Source organism: Lathamus discolor, chromosome 19 (genome assembly GCF_037157495.1).
Source record: "Lathamus discolor isolate bLatDis1 chromosome 19, bLatDis1.hap1, whole genome shotgun sequence".
Taxonomy (NCBI): domain Eukaryota; kingdom Metazoa; phylum Chordata; class Aves; order Psittaciformes; family Psittacidae; genus Lathamus; species Lathamus discolor.
Genome location: NC_088902.1, coordinates 543,028 through 568,677, shown reverse-complemented (window position 1 = coordinate 568,677; position 25,650 = coordinate 543,028). Strand labels below are relative to the sequence as shown.

The 25,650-nt window shown below is 57.6% G+C and overlaps 1 protein-coding gene across 1 annotated transcript; it reads right to left on the bottom strand.

Annotated features, from left to right (window-relative positions):
- Positions 1-544: 544 nt before the first annotated feature.
- On the bottom strand, positions 545-24,523 carry CNTN2 (contactin 2). Its single transcript, XM_065698476.1, has 23 exons — positions 24,447-24,523; positions 15,652-15,763; positions 11,647-11,791; positions 11,191-11,366; positions 10,808-10,903; positions 10,312-10,521; positions 9,575-9,674; positions 9,134-9,309; positions 8,336-8,472; positions 7,692-7,821; positions 6,685-6,835; positions 6,307-6,434; positions 5,788-5,963; positions 5,132-5,252; positions 4,655-4,813; positions 4,393-4,542; positions 3,604-3,674; positions 3,208-3,442; positions 2,703-2,818; positions 2,014-2,200; positions 1,498-1,610; positions 1,244-1,412; positions 545-899 (listed from the first exon to the last, which is right to left on the bottom strand). The coding sequence occupies exons 2-23, from the start codon at positions 15,704-15,706 to the stop codon at positions 790-792; spliced, it is 3,111 nt and encodes a 1,036-aa protein (XP_065554548.1). The 5' UTR covers positions 15,707-15,763; positions 24,447-24,523; the 3' UTR covers positions 545-789.
- Positions 24,524-25,650: the final 1,127 nt, after the last annotated feature.

The window sequence follows — 25,650 nt, the reverse complement described above, 5'->3', positions numbered from 1 at the left end:
ATTAGCCGATGCTAAGGAAGTGTCTCCTTTCCCCTTATGCCTTCTCCTCCCTCCCAAGAACTAAGGGAAGAAGGGTAAGAAAACCACCCCGAAGCACATGGGCCGTGGATAACATTGAGCGTTGCACCTCACAGCAGAACAGTTGATACAAACAAGAGGCTGGGCTTGCAAGTTAACACCAGGGTTGTCAGAAAGGCTTTTCACCATCTAAGCTCCGTGTTCTTCAGGATGGGGCGGAGATCAATCCCTCTCGTGGCTTTGTCTCCTTGGGCTGCATATTGTAAGTGCGGAAAGCAGAATCCTGTCCCATGATCCGTTAGAGATGGCTGTGAGTGGGCTTGGGATGGAACATGCTGATCACTGTGAAATCTCAGTCCCCAGCCTCCCTTCCCCCCCCCCCCCCCCGAAATTCACTGTACATGTTTAAAACCAAAGGGTAAATGTAGCAGTCTGGTTATTTTAGTACATGGCTTCATAAGGCAGAAAAACCTACTGGGTGCAGTGTGGGGGCAGGTGCTGTCAGAATTCACGTGGAATTCTTCACTTGTTTGTGTATAAAAGCTTTAATCTCGGTTAAAGACCCATTTCTTGTAGGAAAGCTCATGTTCTTCCAAAACACCACCAAAAAAAAAGGCTCTTTCTCTCTTCCTGCCTTAAACCCACGTTGTCGATCCTTTCGCTGTAGTGCTGCCGTGGCACAAAGGTGATGCTGCAGCAGCCAAGTGTTGAGGAGTTCCCCACTGCCTCGGGAGGGAGCGTGTCCGGAGTCCTCTGCTGCAGTGGCCGTCGTCAGAGCTCCAGGTACCTGATCAGGGCCACCAGTACGAGAGAGTTAGTTGTGATGGTGACGGCGTGCGGCACCGGCCTCGTCACGGAGTCCTCCACCATCATACTTGTGCCTGCAAGAAAGGGAACAGGCAGGGAGTGACTGTTGTGTTGCACTGAAACAGCCGCATGCCTCGAGGGAAGAGTAGGGAAGGAAGGTTGGTAAAATGGTGGTTCTGGAGCTGAGCTTGCTCCTGTTGGGATTGAGGAGCCTCCCAGGAGGGGAGAGTGGGGTTTTAAAGCAGAACAGCGTTTACTGTCCTGCTGTGCTACGGCCAGGTCACTGCCCGTCAAAGAGCAGTTGCGGTGAGTGCCAGGGAAGTGGCCCTGCAGACCAGCACCTTGTTTGCCAGGGCTGTGCAGCACCCTGGGGATGGGTGTTTGTAAGGAGCGGGTGTACGCAGAGGAGTGCCCCTACCACTGTTCCGGAGGATGTGAACCTCCGCTGGGATTCCATCTCCGCCGGGGCCCGTCACCCGGATCTGGACAAAGGCGTGAGTGAAGTCTTCGGGGACAGGGATGTCGAGCTGGTTCTTGCTGGCCAGGAACAGCGTGGGAGCAGAGTGGGAATCCTGCCTGTAAAGCATCTGTTGGGAAGGCAAGGCTGAGTTGTGTGCGCTGTGATCTCCTTAGGGTCACCTATAGGAGAAGCCAGCTTCAGCCTGCCCGTACCTTGTAGCCCGTAACCGCAGACTCGTCTGCCTTTGCCACCACTGGGTCCCACTTGATGTTGACCGTAGACCCAGAAAACGTCCAGGAGATGTTCCCAGGTGGCCTCTTTGGTGCTGGGAGATAGAAAACAACCAAGTTAGGGGTTGATGGGGAGGTTGTGCTGGTTCCAGCCGCCTCCTGAGGCTTTACAGTGCTCGTGGCACCACCGGGGTTGGTTTAAGCCCAGCAGAGGTTACTCTGAGCTCAGATCTCAGACCACAAGCCTCACCCTAGGCAATGCAAGGCACAGGAGTTCTATGGACCACTCAAGCCTCACCCGAGGCAATGCAAGGCACAGGAGTTCTATGGACCACTCAAGCCTCACCTGAGGCAATGCAAGGCATTCGAGTTCTATGGACTACTCTAAACGGTGTTAGAGCACCAAGATAAAGCTCTGATGGGTCCAGGGGTCACTGGGGATGCTCTGGAGGAAGCAGCAGCCCCAGGGAGGGCAGTGTTCAAAGCAGGGTCACTCACGTGGCTTCGTGGTTGTGACGTTGGTGGAGGGGCTGGGGGGGCCGGTGCCAGCCCGGTTGTAGGCTCTGACCGACACGTGGTACTTGGTGTTGGGGTGCAGGCCTGTTACATGAGCTGATGTGACCAGCCCCGCCGTCCTCACCCTGTCGGCTGCCTCCTCTTTGTCACCATCCTTCCAGTACCGGATCTGAACAGAAAAGGGAAGGATGGGTTTAGTCAGGGTAGAAGCACCTGCGAATACCAGACTTGGTCCGTCCATGGAATCATGGAATGGTTTGGGTTGAAGGGACCTTAAAGCTCCTCCAGCTCCAGCCCCTGCCCCGGGCAGGGACCCCTTCCACTGGAGCAGCTTGCTCCAAGCCCCTGTGTCCAACCTGGCCTTGAGCACTGCCAGGGATGGGGCAGCCACAGCTTCTCTGGGCACCCTGTGCCAGTGTCTCTCCATCCTCATCCCCAGCCAGCGCTGGAGACTCTTTGGTATTTGTGCATTTTGCTTAGGACGTGCCTGGGAATGAGGTGACAGCCTTCAGCAGCGGGGCAGCAGCACTGGCCCCGTTAGAGCTTGTGCTGCCCATTAATTATCCCCCATGCTTGGAAGCAAAATGCCATCTCACTGAGCCTGGGGGACGTTCTCTGCTGGGCTTTCCGGGCCCAGTTTCAGTGTCTCTCATTCACATGCAGGCTCGTACCTCGTAGCCCAGGAGGACTCCGGTCATGTCTCCCTGCTCGATGGGCTCCCAGGATACATCCATTTCTGAGGACAGAACAGCCTTGGCTTTAACTCTGAATGGAGCCACTTTTGGTTCTGAAAAAGACAACAAAAGGGAAGAAAATCCTTTTCCTATCTCCAGGCAGCACAACGGCCATACTGAAACCAAGGGCTCTCCCCGTTCCTGGGCAGGCAGACGGCTGGTGTTATGTGCACGGAGTAAAACAAGAGGAAGGGATTTAGGGACTTAATAGGACAAGCAGGGCCACAGATGTGTGCTGTGAGGATGTGTCTGCTCTGGAGCCCCGGGTTATAGGGGTATTTGACGTAGGTCAGGGTTATACTGGAGCCTCTGCCTGCTGCTGTGAGTTAAAGAAACCTCTCCTGCTGCTGAGCTCCCAGAGAGAGCCAGCTCCGCCGGGAGCTGCTTGAGGACACGTTGGTTGGTTCATGGTGCGTTCAGAGCCTCTGCAGCCGCTCTTTACCTTCCTCTGCCGAGTACACGATGGCGGTGAGGCTCTCCGGTCCCTCTCCCTTCCTGTTGTACGCTTTGATCTTCACTTCGAAGGGGGTGTAGGGGCCGATGCTCTCGTTGCGGTACACGTAGTGCAGCGACTCGGCATGCGGCACCCTGGCTGTGAGCCACCCCTCCGTGCCCTTCTTGCGGAAGGACAGGATGTAGCCAAAGCCGTCTCCGTTCTGGTAGTCCCGCAGCGTCGGCTGGGAGGGAATGGGAAGAGAGAGGAGCCTTGGTCCGTTCGAAGGAGCAACGCGTTGGAGTGAGCGCAGCGCCTGGCTCGCAGGCACCGTCACAGCGCCGGCTGCTCGGGGGGGGAACGGTGCCTGCTCCTCCCCTTGGCCCTCTCTCAGCCGGCACTTACCGTCCAGTTGATGATCAGCTCGTTGGGGGCCCCTCCGCCTCCGCTCAGCCCAGATGGTGCCACAGTTGGTGCTGTCGGGTCCCCAGACAAAAGCAGACAGCACAGATTGGGTTAAGGCAAGGGCAGTGATGGAGATGAGCACAGACACTGCACAGGCTGGGGGTAAGCCAGGCCTGGAGAGCTCCTATCAAAGTGCTGGGCTGGGTTTCCAGCCCTGAGTATGTCAGATAGTGTAGTCCAGAGTGTGCCTAGTGCCTGATGAGCTTAACTGGAGGCAGCACATCTCGGAGGAGACAAGAATCAAGCTCAAAAGCAGGGATATGGAGGGGAGCTTTAACAAAGGATTTAATATGCATTTGGTACGTTAAGAGCGGTTCTCCTGCTGTTCTTACATCCCTTCTGCTTGCCCGTGCAAGCAGCAGAAGACAGAATGAGCATTCACAGCCATTTGCTGGGAAATTCACCTTGTCTTTGCAGAGCTGTGCTCTGCGATCTACTGGGGCTCTTCCTAAGCATTACTGCCCAGAAGGCGCAGGATCTGGGGCTAGGATTGATCATAGTTTAATATCCTGTATCTCGTGCTGGTGAAGTGAGCTGCCAGCTCTAGTACTGCTCTGTCTTTGACATGTAAATGGGCAAAGAGGCATAAACGTGATGGCATCACCTCCAGGAGCACTCAAGGAGATGCCTGGTTATGTGGGACCAGGGCATGCTGCAAGCCAGCCTTCCCGCTCCAGCACCCAGGTGCCTTGGTTTCCCCCTTCCACCTCTGAGCACCTCTGCACGTACCTGCTTCTTTGGTACGGATCTTGCTGGAGGGTAAACTCGGCTCCCCAACTCCAAGGATGTTACTTGCTAAGACCCGGAACTCGTAATCCATCCAAGGAATGAGGTTCACCACTTGGGCTGTCTCCGCGTTGCCTTCAATATTCACAGGATCTATATAATCCAATAACATGAGAGGGGGACAAATAGAGCATAGGAGCACGGAGCAAGAGCTCGGTGCCCACCACACGGGCCGTGCCACCACCACCGCCCTCGGGACACTTACTGGTGCGCATTTGCTTCCAGTTGCTGGAGAGGAGGGTCCGTGCCTCCACGATGTACCTGGCAATGGGGCTGTGGTTGTCAAAGCCCCGGCTCCAGCTCAGCTGGACCGTGCTGTCACTGATGTCTCTCACCACCACCCCCCCAGGGGGGCCTGGAGGTCCTGGTGATGGGAGACACAGACAAGTCACTGGGCTGGGAGATCTGGGGGCTCGGTGCTCTTCACGCTGGGCCAGTCCTAAATCAGGCCTTTCTTTTCTGGAAGCCTCCAAGTTTGGCCTCCGGAAAAGCTCGTAAGCCTCTCGCATCCAGGTCAGATGTTAGATACCCATGGCAGGGAGCTGGGACTGGGTGATCTTAAGGCCCTTGCCATGATTCTATGGGGAGCTGGTCTCGTGGGGAGAGAAGCCGATCCCTTGCAAGGACCATGCTGGTACTTCAGGCTTGTAAGGAGCAGGGGATTTTACAACAGGGAGGTTACCTCTGACAGTCAGCGTGGCTGCCTCCGAGGCGCTGTCCACCACGGTCTGGGCTGTGCACGTGTACCGCCCCGAGTGCTTCAGCTGCGTGTTGAAGATGCTGAGGTCCCCGATAGCTTCCTTCTGCACGGGGAAGAGAAAAGACAGTGGGGAGAGCAGTTGAACGTGCGCGATCGTACCCGGCATTCAACAAGGTATTGGCTTCGCGTGGCAAGGTTTTGGTAGTGGAGGGGCTACAGAGGTAGCTCCAAGAGTTTGTGGAGCCCATGGATTATCACGTTGGAGACGTTGCCTGTCGCTGGAGACATTCCAGGCCAGGCTGGAGGTGCTTCTCAACAAGCTGATCCAGCGGAAGGTGTCCCTGCTCATTGCAGGGTTGGGCTGGGTGAGCCGTTCCTGTCCCCTTGTGCCACTGGTGGCGAGGAGGTGGAGAATTCAGGGGTGAAGCTGAGCCAGGGAAGGAGGGAGAGGTGAGGGGAAGGTGTTTGGGGTTTGATCGCCGCTGTTCTGCTCCGATTTGGTTGGTAGCGACTTGGTTTCCCCAGGTTGAGCCTGGTTTGGCCGTGATGGTACCTGGTGAATGATCCCTCCCTGCCCTCACCTTGACCCGTGAGCTTTCTGTTCTGTTCTCCCTGCCCTGCTTGCCCTTCCTACTCACCATGCTGGCCCGGCGGTAGTGCCCCTCTGACTTGTCAAAGTCAATGGGGAAATCATCGAGCGACCAGGTGAAGGTCAGGTCCATAGTTGGGTCGTGAGACGCGTGGCACTGCAGAGTGAGGTTTTCACCTACATTGATGTCAGCACTAGATGGTGCCAGTGTGATTTTGGTGGCATCTGCAGGGAAAGAGCAGGGAGGGCTGTTAGCTCCGCACGTCCTGTACCAGCTCCACACGACTGCTGCTGAGCGCCCAGACCAGCCAACACTTTGCAGCTTGTCATCCCTCTCTGCTGGCTGTGGCTTTACGGGAGGAAGGTGGCTAGAAAATGGAAATGCTTTTCCCAAGGGCTGGTTGTTGGTTGGGGTGATCTGGGGGGGCAGGCAGGAGGGTTGCTGCTCCCCGGGCTGAAATGTCTGGTTCCCTGAGGACTGCGTTGTTTTTGGGGAGTATAAGGAAAATCGTGGCACCCTTAGACATCTCTTGTTCAACTGAGCCCAAGTCAAGGCAAGCATCTCTACCTCGAACGGAGAGGATCCCGGTGCTGTTGGCTTTGCCCATGAAATTCTCAGCAAAGCAGGTGTACTTCCCCTCGTCAGATTTGCTGATGTTCCGGAGGATCAAGGTGCCGTCTGTGGTAATAGTCACCCTGGGGGGGAAGAAGAACCACGCAAGAGGAAGGTTACGGTGGCTGCTCGCTCTGTGCATCTGACAGTTCCCAACGCCTGCTGATTTGAGAGGAACTGGTGATAACGACAGGGCTCAAAACACTCATGGGAGATCTCTAAAGAAGCTATAGGCGTAGCGGCGCGCTTTGGTCGTCAGGTCCCGGCTTCTGGCAAGAAAAACCCGTCGGTTTAGCTATGGTTTCTAGGTAGAGGCTGACCCTGTGCTGCTACCTGCTGCTGTTGATCAGAAGTTCAGTCCCTTTGGTCCAGAGAATGGTGGCTTTGGGTGCTGCTCTCGGTTGGCAGGGGATGATGACCTTCCCGCTTCGGGCTGCAGGGATCAGTCGCTTCACTGGGTTTAGTCTAAAATCTGGTGCTAAGGCTACAGGGGGAGAAAAGAGGATTGAGGCATGGTTAGAAAACGCTGCGATGGGAGCGTTTGAGTGCCAGGTAAGTAAGCATCCATCTGTTGTTAGGTGGTTTGGTAACAGAAGCATGGCAGTATCTGGTGAGCAAGATGAAGGAGGGGTTCCTCGGCTTGCCGGCTGGTTTCTAACCAGAAGGGCAGATGTTATGTGCTGTAATAGCAATGGGGTATGACCCTAACAAGTGCAAGGTCTTTGAGAGACACAAGAACAGCTGCTTTTGAAAATGTAGAGGATATTCTGTTCAATTCCCTGACCCAGGTCACCAGTGGAGGCATCCAGCTTGCCCACCACTCCTCCTGGAACTGCAGAGATAGAACTGGATTTCATCTGTTGCAGTGTGTTCATGTTGGGCAATTGAGGCCTAGGGCCTTTCATTTCTCCCTGGCATCCACTGACCATGAGATCAGCTTTTAGACTGATAAGGACCAAGGCTGGCATCAGCCCAGTTCCAGTCAGCACCCGTCAAAGGCTGAATGGGTACCGAACTCTTCTCTTTGGCCTCTTTCCTCCCCAAAAGAGGGAGGTTGTGTGATGGGTTAGAGCTTGGGCTGCTGCTCTCTGTCCTGTACACTTTCTGAAGCTAAACAGATGTCCTTGTTCTCTTTCAGCATTACTGAATTTACACAAGATTTCAATTTTAAAAGGTTGTAAAGTGGCTTGTTGAACCGGCAACGACGTTCCAATGGTGAGTGAAGCCGGGTTTGTGTGCTCTCATCTCACTCTGACATCGCAAGTGCAGGTTGTTAGGTAAAGATCTAAAATGCTTCAGTGTCCCATTGAAACCCAGAGCACTGGGAAGTGAGGAATTACCTTGCACTGTTAATTCAGCACTTGCATATACTGTGCCATGCTTGTTCTCAGCCACACACTGATACATGCCAGAGTCCTCCAGGACTAGCTTGGAAAATCTCAGCTCTCCACCGCTCACTTCAATGCGGTTCTGTGCAAACAAGAGGATGAACCCATTAGATGAGAAAAACACAAATGGAACTCAAGCCTCGTGTGCTCAGGGTTGAGTTTCATTACAGACTCTGATGCCAGGTTGGAGCCAGCCTGGTTTCCCATAGGGGGAAACGCAGGATGTGTTCATGTCTGTCCACTCACTACCCCACATCACTGTGCTCTGCTGAGACTTCGGAGTGCCTATGCAGCAATGTGCAGGTCATACAAAGGCAGGTCCAAGGTGCTATTTGTCCACCCTGGTAACTGGCTGTGAGTCCCTGTAGTTGCATGAAGCAATGGCTGGGATGGTAATGCCGGGAGAGGGAACTTGCTGTGGGTAAGGACTGTGGCATTGCTTTGCAGCCTCATGGGGGCACATGGGATGCGGGACGACAGAACGGGGTTGAGATGCGCTTGCAGCGAGGCAGGGGAGGCTCTGAGCCCGGAGCAGCAGGTCCAGCACTGCGGGTTGTGGCTGAGCTGCCCTCGCCGCCAGACCTGGCTGCTGGTACCTGGGGGGTCAGGGGCTGCCCGTCCCGCAGCCACCGCACCGCGGGCCTGGGTTTGCCAGCAGCCACGCAGCTCCAGCGCAGGTCGGAGCCGATGTCAGCCTCCGTGTCCGTGATCACCTCCAGCCACTCCGGCTGAGCTGCGGAGAGAGGCGCAGGAGGTCAGGTGGGAGGTGAGGTGCGCGGTGCCAGGCGGGCAGCAGGATGCTCTGCGTCATCCCTGCTGGCACGAGCTCAGCGCAGCCTGTTTCACCGCGGTAACAGCCTTGCCTTTCGGGCAGCGATGCGGGGCTGAGGCCTCGCCGGCTCTGCTGCAGCCGTGCGTGTGGACTGCACAGAACGCGGGCAGAACCCGGATCTGAGGCAGAATTTTAGGGGTTCTCTTCTATGTGCGGTTATCCCTGAGCTTCAGGAAGGCCTCGATTCAGACTGAGATAACCGGGTCAAGGTCTTGGCTAGGTCTGGTTAACAGCTCCAAGCATTAGCCCTTGTGGAGGCAGCCCGGGCTTGGAGAAGATCTTGGTTTGGAGCCAAGATTGGTTTTAACCACTGTTCCCCCTTCCCTTGTTACCTCATTGTTGCTAATAATTTCAGAGCAAGTTGGCTCTCTGTGCTTGCTCTAGCCTAAACGTGCCCATTGAGGAGAGGTACCAGTGATCTCTACAGGGCTTTGTTAGGGCTTTGCAAAATCAGGGCTGGTAGAAGGCAGGATCAGAGCTGGTGCTTTCACTCCCAAAGGCTCAGTCCGTTGCCTGGGGCATGTCGTTCTGCTCTGGAAAAGCACGTGCTTAAATGTGTTACCTTGAATGATGATGCGGCCCTGGTAGGTGTCTCTGCCTTTGATGTTTTCAGCCTCACACTCGTAAGTGCCTTCATCCTCAAAGCCAACATCCTGGATCTGCAGGAGGGGCTCGCTGCCGATCCACTTGGAGGACTGGGAGCCATCCAGCTTCCTCCACTTGATCCGAGGAACAGGGCTATGGGAAAGTAAACCTGGTGCTGGGCAGCTCTCGGGTCCCCCCCGCTGCAGTGCAGTACTCCATCCCCACGGAGCCACGCAGCTCCCACCCCGCTGGGCCTTGGCCAGCAGGACAGATGGCTTTAGCCAGTTCCTCCTGTTCCCCCTCCGTCCCTGGTCTCCAGCAGACCCATTGAAGTGAGGGGCTGTTGAAGCTGCAGGTTTTGCCATACCCCCCCCCTCCCACACACACACTTCCTGGGCAGTGCAGACGCGGCACTCACTTTCCAAAGGCAAAACACTCCAGCGTCACCATCTGCCCAGCCAGCGCGTAGGTGTCTGCAGGAAACCTGGCCTTGATGCTGGGAGCATACTGCCTGGCATCTGTGAAAGGAAAGCACCGTTGCGGAGTTCAGGGTGGCTGTAAAACAGCACAGGTGAGGTCTGGAAGGGCAGAGGTACTCGCAAGTTCTGCTGCTTTCCTGAACCCTCGTGTTTGGAGAAGGCAACAGAGGCTGAGCTCCATTTTCTTTCCAAACCAGCTCTTACTGAAGACTCAAAATCTCTTTACAACTTCTCATGGAATCATGGAATGGTCTGGGTTGGAAGGGACCTTAAAGCTCATCCAGCCCCAACCCCTGCCACGGGCAGGGACCCCTTCCACTGGAGCAGCTTGCTCCAAGCCCCTGTGTCCAGCCTGGCCTCAGGGCTATTTCTCCTTCATTTCCTACCTGTTTGCTCCCTTTGCCCTGCCCAAGAAGTCTCCTTAGCTTCTCCTCTGCAGGGTCACCGAAGGCAGAGGAGTTTGAGGGCTCTGTGAGCCTTGTGCCCTGCCTTTTACAGACACAACCCCCTCTGATGGGGTTTAGAGGCACACGAGTAGCGAAGCCTGGGGAGAGGGCTGCTTCCTCCAGGCTCCAGGCAGGTAACACCTCTGTAAGCTCCTCGGCTCCCCTGCGAGGCTGCTGCTGCCCTGTGGAGCTTTTTCCCATTCCCTTTAGGATAATCCGGGAGCACGGACCCTCTGCGGCGAGGCTGAGGCGGGAGAACTTGCTGAACACACTCTTGGTGATGAAGTCGATGTGGCTGGTGGCGAAGCAGGAATAGTTGCCCAGGTCCGAAGCCTCTGTCTTGGCGATGTAAAGGTTTCCTGTGGTCTGAGAGACAAAACGCCTCCCGTCGGCTGGGATGAAATTGGGAAACTCGTTCAGGAGCCATCGATAGGATAAGCCTGTGGGGAAAGGGAGCAACGTGCACAAGTGGCTGTGTCCGCTCGGGTGGGACTAAACCCCGCTTGCTGTCTTCTAGCCCAAGGTGGTCCTTGGATGGTGCTCGTTTTCCCCTTGTGAGAAGCCTGGCCTCTGTCTTGTTGCTTTACAGAGCCCGAATGAAGCCCAAATCCTCGTCCCTGGAACTCCCAAGGCAAAGCACGGCGTGGTTCGCATGCCTAGGAATCCCTTGATCTGCTGTACCTCTCCACCAGCAGTGCTGCCCGTCCCCGCTACGGGGATGCTTACCTGGGTAGTGCGGAGGGGGGCTGCAGGCGAACATCACTCCCCATCCTTCAGTGATCTTCACGGGGTCGCGCTCCTCTGCAGAGAATTCCTGCAAGACTAAACATGGAAAATCAAACCTGTCCATGGGTGATGGAAGCAGCCGGAGCAGTGGCTGTGTTTGACCCCCCCTCCACGGGCTGCTCTGGGCAGTGGCTGTACGGAGGGAGGTCCAAAACTATTACTGGCTTTCTACTGCGCTTCCATGGTAATGGGAAGTGCACAGGGGTGATGTTGGGTTTCATGCATGGAAAAGCTTCTCTCCAACCCCTGTTAATGCGAGCAGGGGCTCAGTTTTCCCCAGTCCATGTGGCTACGCTTCATTTACCTGGTGGAGACAAACTTACAGCCAAAGCGGAGGGAGGCTTCCCTGCTCACCACCGTGCCCCTGGAGTTAGATGCCACGCACTGGTAGGAGCCAGCATCCTTGGCTTTCACTGGGTTGCTTATCACTAGGTCACCTGCAACCAGCCGGTAGCGGGAGTCTGGCTCCATCTTTATCTCTGTGCCATTCATCTTCCACCTGCCGAGAGGGGTGTAAAGAGTGAGCGCGGTATAAACCATGGAATCATGGAATGGCTTGGGTTGGGATCCCTCTGGCTGGTCAAAGCCATTCCCCTTGTCCTGCCCCTACAGGCGCTTGTCCAAAATCCTCATTGCGCCTCTTGTGGTGCCTGGTGCGGGCTGTGCTGTGGTGGGGTCTGGGTCAGGTTGAGCCTGTGTCCTGGGAGGGGCGGCACATCCCATGTGGCTGGGGGGCTGGCTCCGTGGTTTTTCCGTGATGGTTGTGCCCCCCATCTCACCTGTAGGTCGCGGGGGGGCTGGCTCTGGCTCGGCAGGCCAGGGTGACCTTCTCTTCTGCTGAGCCTTCGGGGAAGAGGGTATGGGCTGGCTGCTCTTCAAACACCGGCCCGTAGCTCCTTGTGCTGCTCTGTGCTTGGCACCACACTGCAAGGAGGGAAGAGAAGCTCAGCCCCGTGTAGCTGTTTCTAAACTCGTCGTTTTCCGTTCCGTAGGGTGTCCCTGCCAGCGCCAGAACCAAAGCAGAGCAACGTGAAAATCACACCCCATATGTCAGCCCAGCCCCAGCCGGGGCTCTGGGCAGATAACGTGCGTTTCCCACTGAGCATCTCACACCATCTCTGCTGTGACAGAGGGACCAGATGGGCCTGAAGAGGTGCAGATGAAGGAGATCTGACGTGTGCCTCCTGCAAACCTGTGCACAGAGACTGGAGCTGGGAGCCCCTGGATGCCCTCCGTGTCCCTGTGGTGAGGACGTGCTGGTTCCCCTCTGTCTGTGCAAGCTTTGGCTGGCTGGTTCCTGCCTCCCTGCAGATCCCCTCCATCCCTGTGTCCGCAGCATCATCAGCTCTCAACGACTCAAACCTGCTGCTTGCTGGGGTGCAAACCGGCGCTGCTGGTAGCAGTTCCGTTCAACTAATGGGGTGAGCTTAAGGCTTCCTTTGTAGTGTTCAGACATGGGTTTGGTTTTGGGTATGGCTCAGGCATAGGCACAGGAGGAACATAAGAACCTGCTTTCTCCTGCACTGTGTCACCTTTGGCATGGTGATGGTGTTTCACTGGAACCAGCTATCCACAGCATCTCACTGCGCGTCTCAGATGTGGGACAAGTGCTGGCAGACCCCCTTCCGCACAGGCTGTATGGAAATGGGTGTGCAGATAAGGAAGAACAAAGGCTGGAAATCCCTCACTGCGGGAGCAGCTGCTGGGATAATGATCACCAGGAAGCTTGCTCCCTCCCTGCACCCTGTCCCTTAGCAGGGATGCGGCCACCTCGAGGCAGAGAGCTTCCAGCACGGTTCCCCTCTGCCTCTGGAGTAAGAAGCTCAGCGAGCTCCAGGATGCTTCCATGCTTTGTATTTGAATGAATAGCTGTCTTCAAACTGCCATGCCAGCCAGCAATCTGCCTCCTTCCCCACAGCACTCAGCACGCTCACCAGTTAAATTAAGTGACTCCAGCCAGTGTGATGTTTTATGCAAGAGCGGCTTCCAGCAGGGAACGGCCAGCTCAGCACTGCTGGGCTCGGGGGAAGCAGCCCTTTACCTGTAGCTCCCGGGGTTCAGCTCATGTTCCGGCTGCTCTTGCATGCGGAGATGAGGGTGGGATGGGAGATAATTGGCTCCGTGGGCTTGGAGCAGCTGCTCCTTGTGTCCGAGCACCAGGCAATTACCAGGCCCTCGGTGCCGGCAGCAGGGATGTGCTCCTGCTGCAAGGGAACCCGATGGTGCCGCTGTCACACCGGGGACAGCGGCCGTAGCCTGTGTCTGATGCTTTGGGAGAAGGGAAAAGCAGCATCTTCGGTGTCTCGTTCCCTCCCCATCAGTGCGGGTGCCACTTCCCTTCTAGGCCAGTCCCATTCACAAAGGAGAAGCGTGTGTAAGCACTGCTCTCAGCAGTGGCTGTGCTGAGCAGGTCTGAAGGAAATAACTGCAGACCAGCCAGTGAAGTAATAATGAGTTAATAGAGAATTAATAAGAAAGGAGGGTGTTAATTGTGTCCTGATAGGTGATAGTGAATGGATTAAGGTTTAAACCCCTTTAATTCTGAGATTTGTAGTGTATGGGAAATAATTTCTATGTCTTTACAATTGAAATATCTATTACTAACACTCACATGCTGCTTCTAATGGGATGCTCTTTCCAGATCAAGCCACATTACATTAACAGTCCCCTCTGATTCCACCCAGAGTCTGCACCCCCTTGTTACCTGCTGCTGTCCCCTTCTCTCTGCCAAGGTTATGGACTACAACTGTCAGGCATTGATTTTCTCTAATGCAATCAATGCCAGGAGTTTGGGTGAGGTTTTTGCTGCAGTTCCAAGGTGTCTGCTTGATGGCGAGGGTGAAATGCCTGGATTTCAGTCATTAAGCAGAGCGCCAGTTAAAGTCATCACTCAACAGTTACAAGATGAGGATATGGCTGGAACCAGGAGCTGAGAGCAAAGCAGAGGGGTAAACCTCAGATCCTCTGAGGGGAGCACTGTCATTCTTGATGTTACCAAAACCTTGGGCTCTATCATTTGGGTAGTGGGGAGAAGACAAACACAAGCTAAAGGTCTTTAAACCTGTAAAACAGATCTGCAGGAAGCGGTGACCTTGCCTAGTGCAGCCCTACTTTGTGTGTTAAAATCCAGCTAGGAGAGCAGGAAGGATGGTAAATACACTGCTGCGCCTCTCTAGAACAACCCTGCTTACTAGGGAAAGTAAATGTTAACACCTAAATAAATAGGAATAGGTGAAAGTGGGAATTGCAAGTGGGAAAACCAGGCTGGAGATTGCATAGCACAAGGAGCGACTCGTGCTGCTGGCTGGGAGAGGAAAGTCCTGGACCCTGGCAGGGCAGCGCAGTGCCGGGTGATTGAGCGTTATTCCGAGGATGGGGAATACGCTGGAAGCCAGGCCCGGAAAGCCCGGGTGTCCGGGGAGCCGCTCTCCCTTCGTGCTGAGCTCTGCTGGCGCGCAGGGAGCCCCGGCGCGCTGCCCGCAGCCCGGAGCTGGGCAGTTGCTGCTGGTATGGGGAGGCCGGACGCAGGCGCCTGTGCCCCAGGTCAGAGCTGGTCTTTTTCAAGTGCGGCTCCCGGAGGAGCACGGGGTCACTTCTAGCGAGAAGCTTTCCGCGGGGCGAAGGGAATGGCTGTGCCTGGCCTTGGGTTTCGGGGCTTTCCAGGGCTTTTACTGGGGGGGGAGGTTTCCGCCGTTCCCGACGGCCCCGTTCGGTGCAGCCTCATCTCTGAGCACTCCGGGAGCTCTGAACCTTTCCATAGGGCTGGAAGTCACCGCAGGCAGGGGCGGCGAGGCCAACCCCGCTTCCCAGGGTGGCAGCCCGGACCTGGAGGTTTGGGGTCTCCATGTGCGCTGGGGTGGTCCCTCGAGCCTCACCTATAGCCGGTCCCTCGCTCCTGCTCGCAGGGAGCATTTCTCTTTGTCCCAGCTGGCTCCTGAGATCCATCCCATCACCAGCCAAAGGTCGAGAGGAAACAGCCCTCACGGGCTTTACACCGAGTCATTTTCTGTGGGCTCAGCTTGGACGAGGAGCGAGTTGCACGAACTCAGCTGGTTAATGGGAGAACCCGACTCCGTCCTCCTGCCTCCACCAGATTTGGGTCACACCAATTGCCAAACAGGCTGATTGCATCCCAATGTAGGGCAGCCACCCCTCCCTCTGCCTCCTCGGGGACCCGGAGAACATTAAAAGGTAATTAGATATTTATAAGGACAGGCGAGCAGTCTCTGCCCGGGATGATGAATTACCTTGAAGGCATTATCTGGGTCTCAGTGGTCTGAAATGAAATATCTCCCTGCTGAAAGGGACCCTTCGGGTGCAGCCTGAGACTCCCCGGGATGCAGAGATGGTCCCTGATGAATGGGGGAATCTTTACAGTCAGGGAATGGCCAAAAAGGCATCCTTAGAGTGTGTCCTGCTGGCAGGAGGACGTTCCTCCTTGCTCCAAGGCGAGCACGGCCTGGCTGTGAGGGACACTGCTCTGGCCAAGGCATCGCCGGCGGTTCTGCATCTCTTGCACTTCACCTGAACTTGAATTGAGAAAGGGGGAGACTTGTGTCTCAATCCCTGTCCTTTTCCTTTGGTGGAAGCAAGGGAAGTTGGGCAAAGCTGCATAAACCACCGGAGAATTGGGCTTGAGCATCCCAGAGCACAGAGAGGCGCATCCCGGATGAGCAATGCCCATTGCATGCCCTGGGTGACTCCTGCTCAGCATCTCCAGCAGCCCCTCTGGCTTCTCCCATAGAAACCTTGGGATGGGACAGGGATGTGGGGGCTGCACTTACCCAGAAGGGTGATGGCAGCGAGGGATGTGCGGACAAATCCAGCGGCGCTTCCCATCCTGCGCCTCCAGCCGGGTTAGGGCTGAGCCTCGGTGTGTGCGTGGGGACGGCGGCCCTGAGCGAGACACGGACACAGGAGTTAGAATGAGGGAATGGTTTGGGCTGGAAGGGACCTCAAAACCCATCCAGCTCCAACCCCTGCCACGGGCAGGGACCCCTTCCACTGGAGCAGCTTGCTCCAAGCCCCTGTGTCCAACCTGGCCTTGAGCACTGCCAGGGATGGGGCAACCCTCACTCTGCTTGCACTGCAGCCCAGCACACGGGGGGGTTCTGGGCTCAGGCACACGCTGAACCCACCTCGGGTTCAGTTTCTCATTGACCACCACCCCCAAGTCCTCCTCAGGCTGCTCTGGGTCTCTTCTCCCCCCAGCCTGTGCCTGTGCCTCGATTGCCACAGCCCAGCACTTGTCTGCAGCATTCCAGTGGCTGGGCTCCAGGGTCCAGCATCCAGCTGCTCATTCCTGTTGGCCGCAGGCCTGGGGTGAGAGTCACACGGGGGCAAACATCCGGATGAACACACAGGGGCTGAAGGAGCTCTTTTGCTTTCTGACAGATGTGCTTGGGAATTGTTCCTCCTCCTCCCCCTATCCCATATCCTTCCCAGCTCCACAAATAGTGCTTCCTCCCGGCAGTTCTCAGTAAAACCAGAGCCAGAAGCGCGCAGAACTCGTTCGTTCCTGTTATGTGGGGGAAAAGGCATCTTTAATCCCAGCCCTTCAGGCAGGGACCGACCATTCCTGTGTGGCACCCCCTGTTCTGGAGGGGCTTTGGGGGCCCAGCTCAGCCCCACGCACGGCACCCAGTGAAGCGGCTGCGCAGCGCTGGGTTATTTCCTGCTTCTCCTCTAAGTCTGATGCCCGTGGATAATGAAGGGAGCGCCGAGGCACCTCCAGCTGCCCCGGGCGCGGGCGGTGGAGCAGCGATTCCCAACCCTGTGGGTTCCGAGGAGAACCCAGACAACACCGACGGAGCTGGTCCCTGCGCTCCCCCGGCTGAGCCCACCACGGGGCCGCCTCCCGCACGCACCGCTCTTCCCTCGGAGCCCAGCGCGATGCCGGGACCGGGTGCTCCCCCCTCGCTTTGTCTGCGCTGTGGAGATGAAGCGCGGAGGCAGAGCCCCACGTTCGCAGCGCACAGCCCCTGGCTGCCAAGAGCCGGGCTGCGAGCGCAGCTTCTCCCTCTGCTCCAGCTGGTGCCGCTTCCACTCCTCTCCCTGCCCATCTGCGCCCCCGAGCAGGGATTAACTCCTTATCCTGTGGGATGCAGCCCCCTGCGCACGGCTGCTTAACCCCCCCCCCCCAAAAGTGTCCTGCTCATTAATGGCAGCCCTTGAAATGCACCTGAGCAAACAGCGATAACCCATCCTGCTGCCGGGGAGCCCTGCAGGGGTGGGAGAGCCCCGCGGGCTCTTTGTGCCCCCAGCCGAAAGGGAAGATGTTCAGAGAATCCCAGCCTGGTTTGGCGTGGAGGGACCTTAAAGCACCCTGCCTGCCCCCAGCGGCTCCTTCCCTGCTTAAACCCGTCCCGGACAGCCCCCTGAATGGGGCTGGCGCTCCACTGTGCTGGCGGCCGGGAAGGAGGGACCCTGCCACAAAGGGGGCTGAGTTGAGGTGCCGCAGGGCCGGCGGGGGTGAGATGCGCTGACACGGCCGCGGCTCCATCAGCTCGCTCCCGCAGCCCTGAAGTGACTCAGTCACATGAAATCACTTGGATCGTGCCCCAAATGGTGGCCTGAACCCACGGCCTTGCAGCGAACACTGCCTCATTGTTCCCCCTCTGCCTGCTCCTCTCTCGTGTCTTGTGCTCCCCTCGTAAGCACTTTGGGACAAGGACCAGCTTTTAGCCCGCTCTGTTTTGCAGGCAGCGCTGGGCTGCGGGCTCGCTCTGCGCTGATTCAGGAGCTCACTCCTCCAAGTCTCTGCAGTTTGGTTTCTTCACCCAGTGCCCAGTGCTGGGAAAGGCAGAGGGCACCGAAGCTGTTCCTGCACCTGGTGCAGCTCAAGGAGCCTTGCTCCGTCATTGCCAGCCCCTTCTCCGAGGCTGAGTCCTCACCCTGTGCCCGTGAAGGCACTGCCCAGCTGCAGCCTTGCTGCTTCTGCTCTTTGTTCTCTGGGCAACCTCAGCCCAGCTCGATCTCCTCTGTAAAAGCTTTGGGAATGTGATAGCCAGGGAGAGCTCCAGGTCCAGGAGAGAGGAACAGTGATTCCCACAAGTGCTGACACTGCGTTAGTTTGCAATTGGAGAGTGGATGAACTAATCCTCTCGGATCCTGTTTGGTGTGTTCCTGATTGCCTTGGCACCTGAGTGCCACGATCAGATTGTGCTCCAGGGCCTGACACTGGGAGGTGACACCTGGGATGTGCTGGGACCCCGGGGGCACCTTAAAGCCATGACCCTGAGCCCTGGATCCTGCACCCGACCCTTGGCTTCTCCATAGAGTGGTTGTGTGCTTCGCAGCTCCTATTTAGACCCACTCTCCCCCTTAATTAGAAGAGGGCCCATGGGAGCTTGTTCCTTCCCCTCTTCATGGGCTATTTTGACAGTCGCTCAGGAGCCTTCTGTTGTACTGAAAGGGGATCTGTCATCGCTGCTAATGGATGCTGTCATTAGTACTTCCAGTAGCAAGGGAGGCCATGGGCACGCTCAAAACCGCCTGCATTAGCCCTTTCCTCTGGAGCCCCTGGACCTGGGAGGGATCCATTATCATGGAAGCAGAGTTAAAGAGCGACAGAGAGATTCTGAGCCTCTGGGAGAGGGGATGCTGCCTGGTCCAGCGCCCGCAGCTCTAGGTATGGGTGCGGAGCAGCATCCTTCGGAGGAGGTGGCTCCAGCAGGACCCTGGGCAGGCAGGGCCCAGAAATGGCTTTTGGTAGGAGATGGGCTTTTACCAAGAGGGGACGTGGCCAGAACGGGCCAAATGTCACCATGTCCCCAGGACAAATGAGTGTAACCCAATCTCCTGTGGTTCGGTGATGAGTGTTCATGTAACGCTGCAGCATTCCGCAGGGAAGGATGCTGAGGGTGGGGGGTGCAGGAGCGCTCTGAGTGTCTCTTAAGGATCATTGCTAAGGCTGGAAAGGATGCGCTTTTGATGGCTGCCGCGTCTTGCCTTGCAAAACCCTTTCAAGCTGAGGTACATTTTGTCCTGCTCCAGGAGTTTCAGTGCCTGGCACATGGTTCTATTGTGTCTGTCCTCCTGTAAAGCTGCCTGTGCCCGGGGGAGGCTGATTTAGATACGAGCTCTGCATGGAGCCCTTTCTGAGCCTTTTTGGGGTTCAGCTGTGTTGGTGGCTCCAGGACCTAATGTACAGGAGTGCTGTGGGCCCTGCTTGCTGCCTTTGGTCCCTGTCCCAGCTGCGGCAGGGCTGTGTCCTGTAAATGTCTGGGACACACAAAATCAATGGCTTTAAACTGAAAGAAGGGAGATTGAGATGGGACCTTAGGGGGGTCAAACTGGATGAGCTTGAAGGTCCCTTCCAACCCAAACCATTCCATGATTCCATGAGAGAGAGGGGAGGAGCAGAGCTGTGCCCCGGTGCGCTCGGGGATGCTGGAGCAGGATGCTCAGGGCAGATGGTGCTCACAGCCGGGGCTGGAGCTGGATCTGTCCGGATCCATTTGTTCCTGCCCGATGGGCTGGGGCATCCCCTCAGGGACGCGCTGTGCACCCGCAGCACCACGAGTCCTGCCTGCGGGAGGGACGGGGGCACCTCTAGCCCTGGTGGGGAGGGTTAAAGCAGTTCCAGTATCTGTCCTTGCTGCTGCTTCTGCACCTGGGCCACGCAGGCGGCGGGCAGGGGAGGAGCGGTGCCAGGGCTGTGATGCTCAGCACCCGGCGCAGGGGCAGGGGCAGAGGCTCTGAGCCCTGGCATGGGAGCAAAGCCCCCAAGCAGGGAGCAAGAAGCTTCCCCAGGCCCCATCAGCGCTGGTGCCTCTGCCCTGGCCCCTGCCCCAGCTGTGGGCAATGACAATCAGCCCTCGTTAGTATAATTGCAGGCAGGGGTGGGCTCTGCCCTCCCAGCCCAGTGCAGAGACCGGAGCCTGTGCTGCAGAGAGGTAATGGGGGAGCAAAGGGGGGTTTGTGTTTGATCTGGGGATGTTTGAGCATCCAGAGGAGGAAGGTAGGAGCTGTGGTGCTGCAGGGCCCTGTGGGGAGGTGATGGGCGCAGGGGCTTCTGTTGGGATGGCTGGGAAGGGTGATCTGAGCCCCTTTGGGACTCCTGTCCCTGTGTGATCTGCTGCGAGCTTGGTGGGCGCTGGAGGCCTTTGTGTCCCTGTCCCTTCCCTCGCATCCTGCTGCCTGGGGTACGTTGTGCTTAGGGAGGAAGGCAGCAAGATGCCAGTGTGGGGGCAGTGCTCTGTGAAGCTGCTTTGCTTGCTCCTACAGAAGGGAGCTGCGGTTGCTGGGGCTGAGGCTGGTCCTGGTGCTTCCTGTTGAGTGTGTTTGGTGCCGCAGCCCCGCTTGTGAGCCCGGGGATGCTGCGGGGTTTCAGTGAGTGCGAACCGGGTTCTACCTGGAGCAGGTCTGAGTCCCCGCATCCATGTAACAGGGCACGGGGAGCGCGCTTGATGTCCCCAGCCCTTGGTGTGCTGCGGGCTGGCGAAGGAGAGGCTTTGGGCATCCCTTGCTGTGGGCTCTGAGCCCAGCCCCGTGGCTGCCCTGCTGTGTCTCATCAGGCACTGATTGACTCAGTCGTGAGGGAACTGGCTTGATGAGGATCCGGATTTGAACTCCTGCCCCAGCGCTCATCTCCATCACCTCTCTGGCAGGTTCAAGCCATTCCCCTTGGCCTGTCCCTACAGGCCCTTGTCCCAAGCCCCTCTCCAGGTTTCCTGCAGCCCCTTCAGGCACTGGAGCTGCTCTCAGGTCTCCCCTTCAGGAGCCTTCTCTTCTCCAGGCTGCCCCAGCCCAGCTCTCTCAGCCTGGCTCCAGCCCTCTGGAACGCCACAGGGGTCAGCACAGGCTATTGGAGAGTGAAGGAGATCAACAGAAACAGGCAGGAGAGCTCCCAGCGGGCTCTGGCCCCGGGGCAGAGGGGATGGAGGAGGCTTTGCTCTGAGCTGCCTGGCTGCTGGGCGCACACACGGGGCTGGACCGGGGCCGCCAGCCCGCAGCTCCTAACCGCTCCCTGAAGACTTGTTTCAGTGCCTGAGTCGATAGCAGCTGGAAGGATGCTTAAAGCCTTTGAAAACAAGGCCACAAGTGGCTCCAGTTCAGCACTGGGGTGTTTGAGGGGTGATGGGTGATTGATGGCCGATTTGATTCTGTGTGTGCCTGGGATCCGTGTTAATGGCCTGGTTAGGGATGCTACAGCTCCAAACGTTCGGCCCTTCTTGCAGACACTCCCCTGCGGCTCTCTCCAGCCTGCCTGGGTATGTGGGCTATTGCCCTGGAGCTGCCCGGGAGGGGATGCTGGGACCGGCAGGAGGGACGGGAGGTGAGGCAGGGCCTGGCTGTACACGCTGCTGTTGTCATCCCCGGAATAAAACTCCCAACTCAAGCTTCCCATTGCAGGTTTTCCTCTCCTCTTGCAGCGCCGCTCCATGCACTGAGCATGCACTGAACCCCGGGACATCCTCAGCACTGTCAGCCTCCCAAACCCACCCACTTTGTGCTATTAGTGCTGCCGTGGTGTCAGCAGCAGAACCTCTTTGATGTGGCACTGGTATTAATAGCTCCCTACCTGCGATGGAGCCGGGCTCCATCCCCTCCTCTGGTACCTCCCTTGGCAGAGCCAGGCCTGGGAAGAGGCTGTAGTGAGGGAAACCAAGTGCGGAGCTTGGGGAATGTGTTCTATGGGGAAGCCCTAACATCTCCCTGCCCATCACTGGTGCTGGCTGCCCAGTTTGTCTTGCTGGGTCCATGCATGGCCCCAGCCCCACAGGGCTCCTCAGCTCTTGCCTTGGCCCCACTGCACCTCTGAGTGTGAGATGCCGGGGGGATGCAGTATCCCCATGCAGAAGGGGGTTGCTGTCCCCACTAGGAGCAGGGTAGGGTACCCCCTGCAGTCATGGTGTATTTATTGTGCTGTTTGGAAGGCATCACCCCTGTGTCCAACCTTCTCTCCTGTCTTGGTTAAGGTGGGGTTAGTATTCAGCCTCCAGAGAGTGCCAAGCAAAAACCAGCACAAACCAGATCCTCTTCCTTCCTTCTGTTGTGGGCTCCCTGCTTTATGGCTCCCTGGTGCAGGACTGATAGCCCTGCGTGCTGGACAATAAATAATACATGGAATAATGTGGGACAGGGGCTGGGCCCAGTGCTCCCCAACTGGCTGTGGGTGGGAATACCTCGTGTGCTCCCTTGGGACATCTCCCTTGTTGCCAGGATGCACATCCCTCTGCTAAGTTCCTGGATGCTCTGACTGCAGTGGGGCAATGGGACCAAGAGTGAGCGTTGTAGCAAAGAAAACATTTTGGGCTCAAGGGAGGAGCTTTTGTGTAGTTTGAGCACATTTGATTTCCTTGCCTTGATTTCCCTCTTGACAGCTCCACAAGCACCCAGAGATGTGTAGTGTGAGGAACAGTGTCTGGAAAGAGCCTGATGCATCCTTATCACAGCAGGTTTCTGTGTTTCTTCCCTTTCATCTCTGTGGGTTTGACTCTTAAACCGCTCTAAGGCACCTCTCTGGCTTCCTTCTGCATCTCTGAAAGCCCCTGGTCAATGCTGGGGTTTCCTGTGTGGCCACACTGCAACCTGCCCTGGTGTGAGGGGATGTGTGCAGCGATGTGGTCCCATTACTGCAGAGCCCTGGGCTTACAGGGTTGCCATCAGCCCATCCCCAAACTTTCCTGGGCATCTTTGGTTCCTCATCCCTGGAAAGCAGGGCTAATGGTGCATGAGATTGATTCAGGAAGGAGGGAGATGAGCCTCTGGCTATAGGATAACTACAGGCAGTGCTGTGTTAAGCCAGTCCCTGTGAGATGGAGGTAAACCTGTTCTGAGCAGGAGGGCAATGCTTTGGGCTGCTGAGCCCTGGGCTTGCTGGCTCCTGAGCTGCTTGGGGAGCTGTTGGGATGCTCCATTGGGATGTGATGCTTTCTAGGTCACTGTGTGGGATTCCTTCACGCCCAGCACCTTCCAGGGAAGCGATCTCAAAAGTGGTGGCATGGTGACTGCACACACAGAGTGCTGCAGGAGTCCTTTGGGGGTGCTGAGGGCACTGAGGAACCCGGGAGGTGTCTGCCCCTCATTGGGTCCATGGCTTTCCATGGGTTACTTGGGCTTTGGACACACACAAAGCATGCAGGTGGCCGAGCATCCAGGCTGGGCTTTAATGCACATGAGCTCTGGGTCTGCGTGCTTGGGGAAACCCCTCCCTAATGGCACCGTGGGGTTTCTGCCTTTGAGGCTCTGGTGATGGTAAATGCAGAGCAAATGACACAGGCCATTAAATCCTCTGCCGAGGGTTTGAGTGACAGGAGTCGTGGTTGCTGTGGTTGAGAGGAACTGAGCAGGTGATGGAGAGGAGCGTGAGCATCCCTTTGTCTCGTGGTGCTCCCGGGAGCGGCTGGGCACGATGGGACCCTCTTGCTTTCTGCTCTCTTTAGTCTCGGATAGTTCTGCTGTCCCTACGGGAAGTGCAGTTGTCTCTAGGAAGTTTGGGACCTGCTGCTTTCCCAGCGCAGGGGGCTCTTGGGGTTGGTGCTGCCAAGCTGGGGGTTGTGCTCGGGACCAAACAGCCTGGAGGGGTCCCTCTGTGGATGCCAACCTTCTCCTAAGTCTGGTGCAAGAGCCTGTGCCTCGGGTTTGTACCCTTGCAGATGGCGTGGGAGGAGCAGGAGCCGTGCTCGGGGTGAGGCGCAAGCCTTGGGCTGGGGTTGCTGCTTCCCACCCTCAGAGCAACCGGTGTCTCCTCGGAGCACCAACCCCTTATGAGTGCTCCCGGCTCCAGGCAGGAGAATCCTGCGGAGCTGGGGGCTCTGCGGGCCTGGGGGGCCCCGCCTCGGTGTGGGTGAGATGCAGAGGGACGAGGGAGCTCGGGAAGTTTCAGGATGTGGGGCTGCACCAATCCCGGGGAGAGCGGAGCCCCGGCCTCCCGCTGCCGCCCATCCCAACGCTGAGGCCTGGGGCGGGCGAGTGCTTGTCTGTGGCTTTGCACTGAGCCCCAGAGCCTCCTGCAAACCCCAGCTCAGGCGCAGAAACACCCCCGGTGAGCCCGGAGCAGCCCCATCTCCCACCCCTCACCCGGGATCTGCCCTCGCAGGGGGGTGCGTGGGGAGGGGACTCGGGATACCACGGTCTTCCTCCCGCAGAGGAAGCTCTGGGGCTGCTCTGGGCTCTGCCCCCCGCCCCGATGCTGGAGATGCCGAAGTAGTTTTGTGCATTGAAAGCTCTATGAGCCCCTCCAAGGCGCCACATTCGAGATGCCCAACACCCCCCAAAGCAGGCTCTCCAAGTGCTTCCAGCCAGAAAGCACCAGGAAAAGCCTGGCAGTGACAAATACCAGGGATATTCCAGACTTATTCCGTAAGAGACGTTTCTGCTGCCACAAGTGACACAGCGCGGCCCCCCCTTCCTCCCATCCCCACCCCAGCGCAGGCAGAGCCTGCATCGCGAAGCCATCGCCACGGCAAAAGCCCAAAGCACCCCCCCGCTCCTGGCTCCCCAGCGCTGCCGGAGGCGAGCGGGGCCGGGCAGGGTCCCTCCGGCCGGAGCCGAGCGGGCTCCGGTGGATGGGGAACGGTGCCTCCAGCGCGGAGCCTCTGCGGATGGAGGAAGGAGGGAGAGCGGCGCTTACCTTGCGCGGGGCGGTGCGTGCGGCGGAGCCGGCGGCCGCGCTCGGAGGCAGTGCTCGGCTGGTGCTGCCCGAGCGAGGATGTGTGCGCCCGGAGCCACTGCAGCATCTCTGCATTAGGATGTGCTCCTCCCTCTCCTCCCTCCTTGCGTGCGCGCTCCCTCGCTCGCTGCCAACCACGGCGCCGGTCCCTGGAGAGGGGGGTTCGTCCTCCTCTGCCGTTACCTCACTTGCCACAGGCCAGGGACCGGTCGCAGGCAGCATCGGGCGTAATTGATGCTGCTCCTCAGCCCCCTGCCTGCTGCTCCCCAGCAGCAGCCCCTTGTCCGTGCCCATCGCCGCCGGCTCCCCCTGTCCCTGGGGCTGGAGCAGGTGAAGCCCTGGGGGGGGTCCGAGCCTGTGTCAGCGGGGGGGAAGCAGGAAAGGGATTAGCCCCAGATGGGGGTGTCGCGGCAGGGGCACCCTCCTGTGCAGTGTGTGGCTGTGTTGCTTTATGTATGCACCCCTGTGCCTAAATGCATCCATGTCTGTGCCCCACATAACCCGTGCTGTCAGAGCTCTGCAAACAGTCACAGTGGCCCCTGTGAGGCTGCACCCAGAGTCATACAACAGTTAGGGTTGGAAAGGACCTCAAGATCTTCCAGTTCCAGCCCCCCTGCCATGGGCAGGGACACCTCACACTAAACCATCCCACCCAAGGCTTTGTCCAACCTGGCCTTGAACACCACCAGGGATGGAGCACTCACAACCTCCCTGGGCAACCCATTCCAGTCCTTCCGAGTGAATATCTGTAGCCACAAGATTATGGAATGATTTAGGTTGAAGGGAGCTTAGAGCTCATCCAGTCCCAACCCCGACCACGGGCAGGGACCCCTTCCACTGGAGCAGCTTGCTCCAAGCCCCTGTGTCCAACCTGGCCTTGAGCACTGCCAGGGATGGGGCAGCCACAGCTTCTCTGGGCACCCTGTGCCAGCGCCTCAGCACCCTCACAGGGAAGAGCTTCTGCCTAAGAGCTCATCTCAGTCTCCCCTCGGGCAGGTTCAAGCCATTCCCCTTGGCCTGTCCCTACAGGCCCTTGTCCCAAGCCCCTCTCCAGGTTCCCTGCAGCCCCTTTAGGCACTGGAGCTGCTCTCAGGTCTCCCCTTCAGGAGCCTTCTCTTCTCCAGGCTAAACCTGCTGCTCACACTGCAGGACATGGTTGGTTTCT

Bases quoted from the DNA above. Each gene is read 5' to 3' on its own strand.
- CNTN2 (XM_065698476.1), bottom strand. From the start codon at position 15,706: ATGGGAAGCGCCGCTGGATTTGTCCGCACATCCCTCGCTGCCATCACC. The intron at 6,836-7,691 runs GTAATTCCTCAC...CTCCCCCTGTAG, and splicing joins TGCTGAATTAACAGTGCAAG to CCTTAGCACCAGATTTTAGA. The intron at 1,413-1,497 runs GTACGGGCAGGC...CCTTCCCAACAG, and splicing joins CTGCGGTTACGGGCTACAAG to ATGCTTTACAGGCAGGATTC.